This window comes from Quercus lobata, chromosome 1 (genome assembly GCF_001633185.2).
Source record: "Quercus lobata isolate SW786 chromosome 1, ValleyOak3.0 Primary Assembly, whole genome shotgun sequence".
Taxonomy (NCBI): Eukaryota; Viridiplantae; Streptophyta; class Magnoliopsida; order Fagales; family Fagaceae; genus Quercus; species Quercus lobata.
In genome coordinates this window covers 13,381,859-13,394,466 of record NC_044904.1, presented here as the reverse complement: position 1 = coordinate 13,394,466, position 12,608 = coordinate 13,381,859, and the positions used below count along the sequence as shown (strand labels likewise).

The window sequence follows — 12,608 nt, the reverse complement described above, 5'->3', positions numbered from 1 at the left end:
TTTATGGAGTAACGTCTTGATCTCATTCTCCCCATATTGTTTATGAACCCAAAAAGAAGGACAAAAAGAAATACTATTCAAGGTCAAGGGCATTTCTCACTTCATCATGAACCAAGAAAGCTGAAGTAGAAAATATACGGATAAAAAGAATAAAAAAGTAAAGGAGTGAAAGCAAAACTAAAACCATGAAACAAAAACAAAAATTATAATGCATACAACTAGAATAAGAGAAAAGATGTTATTCATCACTTCATCAAAAAAAAAAAAAAAGATGTTATTCATCAATATTCATAAGCAATTACCAATAAATTTCAAAATTTTATTTCTCCTAGCCCAGCAACCAAGTGAACATTATCTTAATTAACATGTCCATAAGCATCATCTAGCATGAATCAACATCAATCTGTATCATGCAATTTCCTATTCTATATACACACCACGGAATAGTAGTCCACGCAAGGCTATGCATGCAAGTAGCAGCAATTCTCTTCTAGACGTTGAAGATGTCCAAACTGTGACCACACTACTCATGTCAATCCTAAAAATTGGAGTGATCAAATTGTCAACAGAATTTATTGTCCAAAATTGTCAGCTGCTCAATCTGGGTTTTATTTGATTATTGCAGAAATTGGCAACCCCAAAACGACCGGCACCCTCACACCAAAATTTCAAAATAAAAAATTATATGAAATTTGTATATTAGTCTGTCTCCTAAATCTTTCTTTCACAACATGTCTTCATCATATATAAATGCCATGGAAAGTAGGTAACTTTGAAAATAAAGGCAAGGATGCCCATATTTCAGCATCAAAATGTCTACCGTAAGCATTACTTTCCTCACAGATTCTTTACTTTGTCACTGTTATTTTGGCTTAGGTAATTTGACCCACTTATTAATGCAAACTGGACCAATCCACAGGATAGGTTACCTCAAGTCTAGCCCCATTGATATTGGGAAACAGTGGATACTTAGCACGTTATAGCAACCAACTATGAGGTATCCATATCTCTCAATTCCCTTGTTCCAAGCTAATCAAAATAAAGAGGCTTGAGTGACAACGACCCAACACTTGACTAGGGTTAAATCAATCCTCCCAAGCCCCCACACCGAGAAATAAAAAGGCACACTAACAAAATTGATTGGGGACTGAGACAGGTTAGTAACAAGTGCAATAACAAGAAGAGTATTTAAGCAAAGTCAGAGGTCAAAATTGGAGATTTAACTGTATAGTCAATAGATCATAATTCTTGAAGAATATGTAGAAATAATGAAAGAAAATAAGCTAGTTCTAAATAGCAATATATTTAATTATAATTCAACTATATAATATATCAATCCATCAAACTTCAAACCTATCTTTTAAGTCCCTCAAGATATCAGGCCACCTAATTCATTATGAGGTCAGTAACAACTTACCAACTCAGTCGAGAACAGTTGTGAAAAAATGTTGTCTTTTTAGCATTACCCTTATATAATTGGGCTACCTGATAGCTTGGAAGTTGGAAGGAGAAACTGATGGGGACAGTGCTTGAAATACTGAGTTGGTACAAGAATGCTTAATTTGACCATACATATAAAGAACTTGGATAATAGGACTATGATTTTTGTCAAACCAGCTTTAGATAGCATTCACACGTTTGCTTCATGTTGGCCAGAGTCACAAGTTAAAGAGTCATTAATTTCAGCTACCATAATAAGTTTGGCATACATTCAGGAACATAAATAGTTTAGCTACAACAGTTGCAACTAGGCTGTGGCAAGGGGAAAACTCATAACTTTGAATGCCATATAAACACTCAATCCCCACTTGCACAACCCATACATCCACAATGCACACACTCCACATCTTTCTCTTCCCTCAAATGCTTCGGAACTCGGCACACACAAGTCGTGGCAAAGTTGTGATCCCTTGGCTGTATGCAACGTAGGCAGCAAAGACGTTCATATCCTGGCTGCAGTTCAGAGCAAAAACCGATTAAGAGTATTTCTAAATAATAATGGACTAAATAGGCGCCACTCATTTCCACTAAAACATTAACAATTACCAAGTCAAAAGTAAAGCAAATATTCCTAGCTTATCTACTTTGCTCAGACATTTATAAAGACATTAACTAATTTGAAAGAAAAAAAAAAAAAAAAAATCCAAATATAAGATCTTTATTTGATTTACATTACAAAACAGGGAACATTTTTTCAATTTTCAACTCACTGTTTCAAACATAATAGTTTAAAATGTCCAGCCCTAGGAAATATAGATTATATTCAGCATTACAAAAATGCCCTATATACTACATTTTTCATATTGAATTTCTGTAGCAAACCTTTTTCCACTTTGCAATTAGATTGCGGTCTGCATAACCTTGATCCAAGCAGAACTCATACAGCTCTTTAGATATGTCAGTCCTTTTGTGGTAAAGATCAAAAACGTAGCGGCTCTTTTGATGGGCAATTTTGAAAATTGGCCATAATGCTTCACACTTTCTCTTGCCATCATGTGGATCAAGTTCAGCTGCCAAACCAACAAAAGATTAGAGCACCTTTAGAACAAAAAGGTTTAAAAAGAATGGAAACAACTTTACTAGATCAAGATGATAACAGCATCAAACATGTCATCAACCTTCTCTCATCTTAGCATCTAGTTCACGAAGAGTAGGCTCAATCAACTCCCACCCAGCTGGGTACTTGATACGGTTGGTCTTAACCTTTGGCATTCTTCCACCTACTACCTCACAGTTAAATGCCATTCAATTGAATATTTATTACTTATTATTAAATATTTTGCACATCCAATTAACCTTGATGTATATACTTATTAAAATATATCTATTTCATTTGTAATGATAAATAAATCAATTGTAACAAAAATTAAAGGCTACCACAAACTTTATTTGTCAGGATATTGGATTAGAAGCAACTGAAAAGCAACCGACTGTTTCTGAATTAAAAGTTTTGGTAACAACTAACAAGACTTCCTTCATGCATTCTTTTTTTTTTTTTTTTTTCATACATGCGATGGGCTAAACCAAGTAACCAACTAGTCCCAACTTTATACACCCAATCAAGCTTCCATACGACATCATATATCCACATTCCATAGGTTCCAAATCCTCGTAAACAAAACCATGCCAACAATTAGTTTCAGCACTTCCATGGGCATAACAACATGAATTGAGGTTATTCGGGAAACTTTACATCTGTTTCAGCCACGGATCCATCTATTCTCATATGCATATTACAAAACCATCCAAGACATTTTATTTTCCTATAAAGCTTGCTCTAATTCCCTAATGATATTAAATTACAACACACCATTGGTCAGCAACCATTCTGAAACTGGCATGCACTCACTCTCATGGCGCCGTGCAACCATCATTATTGTCAATAACCACTGTTTACACTGCAATACACCCCTAGAACTTCTTAATGCTTGACCAGGAAACATATAATTTGTATTAATTACTCATCGACCTAACCTGTTCCGCCGATTAAAATATTACCATTAGCTATCTAAATTTGTTAAAATGTCCAACATACATTGCCCATTTCTATATCAAAATAGACTCAAATCTCTCAACTACAAAATCACTTCAGACCAAGAAAATTAAATTAGAAACTGAATCACCTAAGAAGTTTCAGAAACTCAATTAAATTTACTCTTCAGCTTAACTTTCCCAAACGTTGAAACTTTATACAAACGGTGCACCTTCAATAAAGGTTTTGCATTATCAACAAGCCCAGAATGTTCAATTTGTTTTTTTTTTTCCAAAAGCAAAAGAAAATTAATCAGTCACTCTCATCTTTCCTACATATCACAGTAACATTACAGATGGAATTGAGCATTGAAGATCTCTCAAAACTATTAAGCCATAACCTAACATTTGAAGAATTTTAAGGAAAAACAAAAAAAAAACATATAGTTTATGTGGTACCAAAATTAACCTCTGTAGATGGTAAATGAAAGTGAAATACGAAGACAACAACAAAAGTAAGATGATTGGGTGTTGTGTCGGATCTATTAAAACGCGGAACCCTAATTAAAACTTGAATGAAGAGAACTATGAAACAGAGAGAGAGCACACCTTCAACTGCAAGCCCACTTTTGTCGCTGGAATCTGCGTACGTATGGGTAGAGTGAATTGAGCAGCTGTGAAGAGAAGTGAAGAGAAGAGAAGAGAGTATTTACCAAATTATTTTCCTTCTTCTTCTTCTCCTTTTTTCCTTAGTAGGGTTTTTTTTTTTTTTTTATGTATAGTTTTCAAATTTTCATTATTTATTTATTTATTTTTGAAACTTTACATTTTTTTTTGTGGGTTTCATTTAGCTCAACTGGTAAAATCTCTAATGATTGTATAAAAAATCTAAGATTCGATCTCTGTCTACACCAAAAATTATTTAGTGTCTTGATCTTCTAATAAAAAGCTATCATTAGAAACCTAAAGGTTGAAACTCTGAAGAAAAAAATTTTCATTTTTTATTTTAAAAGTATAATTATTTACATATAAAATATAGAGTTATAGACTTTCTTTTGGGGGGGGGGGGAGGGGGGATGAGAATGAATTCCACCCACTTTTTGTCATTTTATCTACAATTCCATCATAAATAAATAGCATGATCACTTAAAAATAAGTTAACTCCTTAATATTCTATTACTTGAACATCATAAATTAAAATATGAGTCTACTCTTACACTTGTTGATCTTTACAAGAATAGTTGTTCTACTTTCATAAGCAAGATTAGTAAAGGAAGACAAAAATATAAAGTAACTGTTAGCTTATAAAAAGATAAGGACAAATGCATTGTTAACGAGATGAAATCCCCTCCTCTTTAAATCTTCTAATTCCATTCAATTTTTAGTCATATGTAAATCATATGGTCTTTATTTGATTTTATGTAATTTACATAAATATTTTTAAGACCATTGAATTTTTTAAATAGTTACATCTTTAAAAAAAAAAGAAAATCAAAATCAAAATCTTTTGTCTAGATTACAGTTGGAATAAATTAAAGATATAAATAAGAGGAGATCATTACATTTCATAACTTACTAAAGTGGCTTTACCGCTTTACATAAAGTAGCTTTTTTTTTTTTCTTTTTTTTCTTTTTTTTGCCATATGCTAATAAAAACATATGGCATATCAAGATTATTTGTTGTGACTATGTCTTCTAATGAATCTTCAACTTTTTAATTTGATTTGTGTAGTAAGAAATAACATAATATAGATGACCTTATCTCATTCATTTTGACACTCATTCTTCTTCTTTGTTTTTTCCTATGAATTATTTGTGTGATTCATAATAAATCGTACATTTGGTCGTTTTTTGGGTTACCCCAAGCTTCCAAGTCCTTATCCTTAGAATCTCATATATCAAAAAGTGGTCTCCCCATAAGGTGGCGTTTGTGTCCAGTGGCCAGTTCCACTGGACACGTTGTGATGCGGACACGTGTCTAGTTCCATTGGACACGTTAGGATACGGACACATGTCCAATCTTGGACATATGTCCGTATCCCAACGTGTCCAGTGGAACTGGCCACTGGACACAAGTCGTTCCCCTTCCTATGAGTTAGATTGGATATGTATCCATATCCCAACGTGTATAATGGAACTAGCCACTGAACACAAGTCGTTCCCCTCCCCATGGGTTAGAAGATAAAAATCTTCTACTCATACCTTGCTAAATTACCATAAAAGGACTGAATTTGTAGTCCCAATCGCATGGAAAAACTGTCAAGAATTGGCAGGAAAATAGCTGAACTAATGCATATCTTGGTTTTTTACCTGGTAGCTTTCCCGATTGTTGTCTTTAGATCAATCCAGTTATAACCAAACTAAAGAATTGGATTCAAACTTGAACCATTGGAGTCTGTTAAGTATGATAAAAGTTTTAATCAAATGAATAAATATCTTGGACAAAACCCATCGATAACCTAACAGAGATACACCCTAAACTATAATGCAATTGTGGTGTTAAGGGCCTTGTAAATCAATTAATCAGAACCCAAAAAACCAATAGTGTTATAGTGACAACAATCTCTACTAATTATTAGCTACTGCCTACTGCCTACTATAGTACTATGCCTTTTTATCTTGGTAATTAGAACTGCTACAGTGCTACCCATGGGTTTTTAACCACAACCTCACATTCTACCCTATTCATAAATGGGAGAAAAGAAACCATTTTGAACTAAAGCTCATTAGCTTTACCAGTATCTACTTGATGTGCATGTACATAAAAGTAAATGTACAAAGAAATGATATTAGTTGCACCTCTTTCTCCAAACAAACAAGATGCATAAGTTCGTCAAACACGCCATTGCCTCTCAGTACATTTTTTTCTGTCTCAAAATTGTAGATTACCGATAGACGATAATAATAGTAGTAATAATAATAAAAAGTCTGTTTGTTGCTTGCATAGGTCAAAGCATACATGTGCACATATCCTTTGAGATAAAATCCCACCCCGTATAAATCCCGCAATTCCCTCCATCAAATCTAGAGAAATGCACACATGAAGCCCAAGGGCAAGTTGTAATGTCATATCAAAATGTTGTATCAAAAAAGAAGACGCCTGAGATTTAATCATGCATTGTGAAAACAAACAGATAAAAAGCCAATAATGATAAAGTTCCAATTTCCATTGGTAGCAACAAGCTGCCACTAAGCCATTATTACAGGGTACAAATAAAATACTTAGAGAAAATCATTGGTCCAACCCAGGACTTCTAAACTATGAAATTTGAGCTGCCAAACACTTGGTCCATCTCTATCATCAAATAGAGATTGCTGCCTCATTCTTTCTTTCCAATGCCATTAGCCATATTATAGATCCCTCGTCCCTGGATAAATGTAAAATGTAAAATGTTAAAGATTCATCCATGACATGCAAATAGGATAAATTCTAATTTTCTCCATAAGTTATTCATAAGACAAGTATATATTGAAACTCACAATAAGAAAAAGCGAAGTGGCAGCCAAAGCAGCTGGAATGGCAACTGAGGTTATCTTATCAAATGGTCCTTTCAGGTATGTGTGTTTGCGGATGTTTTGGTAGTATTTTTGCTTCTCAATAAGCTTCTCCCGTGGTCGAAATGGTTGTTCTGTGACTTCTGTCATGCTGCATTATGAATTTTGAAATGATCAATTTAATTATATAATGATATTCCCAACGTTATCAAAAAATATTATATATGATGTTCCCCAAGTGATGAAACTATCATCACAGAAAACCTGTAGTCTTTGTTCTCACTACCCCACTAAGTAAACCAAAAATCCATCCTTTTTATCTCCAAGCTTCATCCCTCAATTATCCTATTTGCCAATGCCAGTTATAAGTAATTTTTTCTCCAAAGGCGTAGAACTTAATAGTTGTAACTTCATGTCCCTTGCCTTCCCACCTCACCAATTCTACAGTAAATAAGCTAAGGAGATTAGGAGCACAACTTCCCACAAACAAACAACCATATCTCATGGAAGAGCTCTCCTCCAACATCCACAAAGAAAACATAGATACATGCTTCAAAGGCAACATTCAATTGAGGGCACCGATGGTCCACTAAAAGGGAATGAAGTAACAGAAACCAAGGTTTAGCACCTCAGTCATGGTTGCATGTTATCACCCAGCAAAAAGAGGATCTCAGGTGTGAATAAAGACATGATAAAACCCTCCAGTCATGACCAGAAATCCATGGAATTTATCATATGAAATCTATAACAAAAGGTTCAAAATCACACTTGCTTTACATGATAAGTACTCTAAAATATCCCAACACTCTACAACCCAGTATGCTCCCATTGACTGAGGAAACACATAGCAAATACCGGGTAAAGACCTCGGCCTCTCTCTCTAGATTTTTATAGAAAATTTTTTAACTCCAGACCAGTTTGCAGCTGTCTTCCTCTAACCCACTCTCTAGCTATTGAAAAGACCATTCATGTGTACTTTTGATAACGTGGTTATTTTTATTGAGGTACGTGACTTGTTTAAATGATACACATAAATAATCTCATAAATAGCGACGTAGTGGGTTTGAGGAGATAGCTAGAAAGCACAGACACAGGTCCGGGTATGGGTTCAACACAATGACATGAACAATTTTTGAAAAAATATAACATTACATGGCGAATACAATACCGGTAGGACACGGGTTCGGCCCCCCAAATGAAGTGTTCGTGCTTCTTAGGTCTGGAGCCAAACTTTTCACACAAATCGGTGTTAATAATAATGATAAAGAATGTTCTAAACGAAAATTACATAGCAATTTAGCCCACTCTAGACATAAACCAAACACTTAAAAACCAGCCAGTATTGTTCCAATTACAATGGCCACAAAACCTAAACACCCGAATAGAGAGACCTAACAGTTAACAGAGCTAGATCCAATCAAAAGCCAAAATTATACAAACAAATCAGAAAATCAAATATCCGAGAAATTAACAAAAACAGATTTATCAATATCACAAACCCTAGATCTCAAAACATCACAAAAACTAATCAGAGATGATTCACAATTCTAATTTCAGCTAAGGGAATTGAAAAAAAAAAAAAAAAAACGAATTACCTGCTGAGATTTGGGATTTGGGATTTGATGAATTATTCAGCGATAACAGCGAGTTGCGAATGGCGAGCGAGAGAGAGGGGATGGAAATGAAAGGAGTAAGGAGTAAGGGCGCTTTGCTTGGCTGATTTTAAGGGGTAACGGGTTGGGCTGGGTTCTCTCCGGTTCGGTCATGTTTCTACAGTATCAATGTACTGCCACGTCACCGTGAGTATATTCCTATTTTAAACCAATTTTCATTTTTTATGAGTAATGCTAGGATGACATAATTTGCCACAATTTTGTGGCACAACTCGTCGTCACATTATGAGTTATAATTGGTAAATGTGTATTCCTACATAATCCACTATCATATCTTTACGAATTACAACTCGTCACGTGATCAAAATTATAGTAAATAATGTATCTCTACTCTCTAGCTTTACTCATTTTTAGTTAATGTGAATGTGACTACGGTGAGCTTGTTTTGTCAAAGTCTCAAAAGTACAATAAAACAAATTGAACAATTGAATGGAAAATAGAAATCACATGCAATAGTTACAATTTTTTTTTTTTTTTTGTTGAATAAACTTTTTCCATATTATTTTATTTTTGCTGAATATTTATATTAATATATTATTTGTGCAAATATATATTAACCTATACTATTTATAACATATTTTTTTCTCTTTTAATTGGACTTTTATATAGTTCAGAAATACTCTTAGACCTTACGTTTAATTGGAATAAAACTTTAGAATAACCTAGTAAAAATATATCTCTAACTTCATTTAAAATGCCTACAAAATAAAACACTCTCCGACTAATTCATGTCTTCAAAACAAATTTATCCAAAAAAAAAAAACTTCTCAGTCCACTTTGAATATTTCCTTCAAGACCATGTTCCAACCTTTTTTTTTTTTTTTTATCAAGACTCATTGGTTTCTTTTATTTAATTTTTGGATTGTGTTATAATTCAAAATTTGAGATGAATGAAAAATTATGACATTAAACCCCAAAAAAAAAAAAAAAAAAAAACTTTATAGTACACACAACTCCTGTGCAAAGAGGCTAGTATTTTTATATATCTCTTCTTCAATTTTTTTTATTAGACCAAACACAAAAGAAAAAGTATGATTACCCAAGTAGTATAGAAGTGATTATTGAGTGTGGGTGTGTTCATTTTTTTCCCCTATATCTCATAACAGCAAGGACTATTTCAATCATTGGCAAATGCATAAATTCACTAAACACATGCATGAATCTTTAATTGGAAGAAATCAATAACTCTACACATGTACGATAGGGTAGTTAACTTTATTGATTTTCTTGCTGAAACAAATAATTTATTATTACTACATTATTAATGAATAATTTACCCGCATTTTCACCATTCATATACTTAAACTCTATAGAAAAATAGAAAATCACTTATATTATATTGTTATAAAATGTGTTATATATATATACTCACACACGTATATTTTGCTAAAAGCTAAAATTCAGAAGAAGAAAAAAAAACAATTAGATTTCAATTGGACTCACAATTTTGTGCTACATGTCCTATCTAATTTTTAATTTTTATACCAAGTGAATTATTGATTATAAAAATCGAAGGTTCCAAGTCTAATTATCTCTAATCCAAATCACATGTCCCATCTACTAGAGGTTACACACCAATAGAGGATAACGAGAGAAAGGATAGGAGGTGGAGTAGTTCTTCTACAAGAATTGAATCAATGATGTAGACTTTTAAAGTGGTGTTAAGAGCTTTATAACTGAATGGATATTTTCTAGTATTTCCAACATAGATATCCAAAATTTAAATCCCCTCCCTAGCTATTGAATTATTAGGAGAAAAAAAAATGTTCTATAGTTGTAGACTTTTAGATAGTTTCAAATAATTGGATCTATTTGGTGGAGTTGTTGTGAAGAGGTAATAATGAATAGAAAACATGTTTTTTTTTCTTTTGAGAAACTGAATAGATAAATGTTGAAACATAAATATCTTTAAATTAATCATGCAATAATATCAAGTTGGTTTTCTAACAATTATAGCATTTATTTGTGACTTTCATGGTCTATATATATAATTTAAACTCTCATAAATTATATAAAAATTGATTTCTCTTGTAAAATCACGAAACTTTTAGAAATTTTGTAGATTTTCCTCAAAATTGTTATTTGTAACCCAATAAACTAAGTTGTATTTTATGAACAAGTTTGTAATAACCCTTTGGTAACTCAAGTAGGGGCAAATATTGTTTAGGGAAAGAGATTTCAAGCCTCCAAACATCTAAAATTTCATTGTTTGTTCCATTAAATATCTTTTCTCTTTCATTATTTAGCCCTTTGGTCTCCAACAATATGCAGGATTCATTTCATAGGATTTGGTTTTTGTAAGGGCATGATTTGATTCCCAAACCCAAAAGGTAACAGGATCTAGGCCCAAAGGTAGACTAGTTTTTCCAAATAAAATCATCATCGACATAATCCGAGGAGATCAGTTCTTGTATATATCTCTTTTGAATTTGGTTACAAGCCCAGTTCTTATTCCTACAATCTTTTTCTCTTAATTCTCGATCCCTTTCCCTTAGGGTCTCATTTCTATTTTATATTATCTTCTTTCTTTCATCTCCACCCTCCACGTGTAGATTAGGTCGCTGGTGTTGATTCTTGTCCTATCAGCACCTTCCTAAAGTCTTTGGGAATAACTGTAAGACTGAAAATTACTGTTCAGGTATCACTTTCACATTAATGCGACCAAAAGGTTAGCTGCTGAGCATTTAATGCAGTGGTGGCAGTTTTCTCTTAGATATTTCATAGCTTCCCTTTGTCTTGTACTTTCATGATGTGTATTCTTATCAATAAAATATCCCGGAACATTACTCTGGATGATAGACCACACCTTCTGACCTTTGCCTTGCTTAGCCGAAGAGGCATTCCTCCTTGGCCCACCTTCCCTATTCTTCTCAGTCATAACTTGCTCGCAAAGCTTTGATTCTTACGTCTTCACTATCATTTATCTGTCCTCGGACTACTAAGCATCCTCGGACAAGGCCCACGGCCCAATATATACTCTTGGGCCCTTTATCCCTACAGTTTTCATGGTTGAATTGCATTTGCATACTTATAGTAACAATAACTGTATGAGATAGGGCCCCAGGCCAATTGGGCCTTGGCCTTGTGGTACAATACATGACCCCATCCCCATTGGACCTATGGCCTTGATTTGAACACATTTTAAGGCTCAATCTGAGCCCAAAAACTACAATGAGTCCATCTTGTCTTGAACATGTCAAAAGCAAGCCCCTGCCAATCAATTTTAACTTGGTCGGGAGTGTGATTGCTCGGGGATATCCAAGTTCTTGGCAGTCCAGTATTGCCTTAAGGGATATCGCTACCGAGCGGTCTTTTGGAGGCAGGAGCCAGTTTCAATGCCATTACCACCGTTTCGATTAGAGCGTATTTTCATCAGGAATAATTAAACTGGACCCCACCCACATGAGTGAGCTGAGGGAATAATCATAACGCCTCCACCAACCTAAAGCTATAAAAAGGAGAATAGAATGAGAAAGAGGGGGTTGGCAATTCTGGAAAGAGAGAGAGAGAGAGAGTAGATAAACGAAACCCAGGAGTGACTAACACAGAGATGAGGGTAAGGGTGTTCACTAGGATTAAGGGAAGCTATAGAGTGATTTGAGGTGGAACTACCCTTAGTAGGAAATGCTAGGCCCACTATATAAGTACATTGTGAGCCCAATTCTAAGCCCAGTCCATATAGTAGAATTTGGGTAAGCACAATAACAATAACAAAAAAGAAAAAGAAAAAAATGAATGTCTTCTAAATATGAGGCCAATGGGTTTAATTTTTAGTAGTTTATAAATCAAAATGAGTTTCTATTTAATTGTAAAAATAAAAAATAAAATAAAAATTGTTATAAATATGAGATTGATGGATTCAATCAATTTTAATTAATTCATAAATCAAAATGACTTTTTAGTAATCTGCACATAAAAAGCTCCTATTAAAAATTTTCATATAGCCTTCATTTATTTATTTATTTTTTG

The 12,608-nt window shown here is 33.7% G+C and overlaps 2 protein-coding genes across 3 annotated transcripts; both read right to left on the bottom strand.

The window, feature by feature from the left end:
* Nucleotides 1-1,597: 1,597 nt before the first annotated feature.
* On the bottom strand, nt 1,598-4,229 carry LOC115979884 (protein BUD31 homolog 1-like). 2 transcript variants are annotated; one of them, XM_031101969.1, is made up of 4 exons: nt 4,081-4,229; nt 2,619-2,720; nt 2,323-2,510; nt 1,598-1,953 (listed from the first exon to the last, which is right to left on the bottom strand). In XM_031101969.1, exons 2-4 carry the CDS (start codon nt 2,710-2,712, stop codon nt 1,798-1,800), a joined length of 438 nt encoding a protein of 145 aa, XP_030957829.1. In that variant the 5' UTR covers nt 2,713-2,720; nt 4,081-4,229; the 3' UTR covers nt 1,598-1,797. The 2 variants fall into 2 exon arrangements, with proteins under 2 accessions (XP_030957829.1, XP_030957834.1); XM_031101974.1 differs by having other exon boundaries at nt 2,619-2,723; nt 4,081-4,217.
* A 2,285-nt stretch (nt 4,230-6,514) lies between these two features.
* LOC115979875 lies at nt 6,515-8,683 on the bottom strand. Its single transcript, XM_031101955.1, has 3 exons — nt 8,562-8,683; nt 6,952-7,117; nt 6,515-6,839 (listed from the first exon to the last, which is right to left on the bottom strand). The coding sequence occupies exons 2-3, from the start codon at nt 7,114-7,116 to the stop codon at nt 6,792-6,794; spliced, it is 213 nt and encodes a 70-aa protein (XP_030957815.1). The 5' UTR covers nt 7,117; nt 8,562-8,683; the 3' UTR covers nt 6,515-6,791.
* Between the last annotated feature and the right edge of the window lie 3,925 nt (nt 8,684-12,608).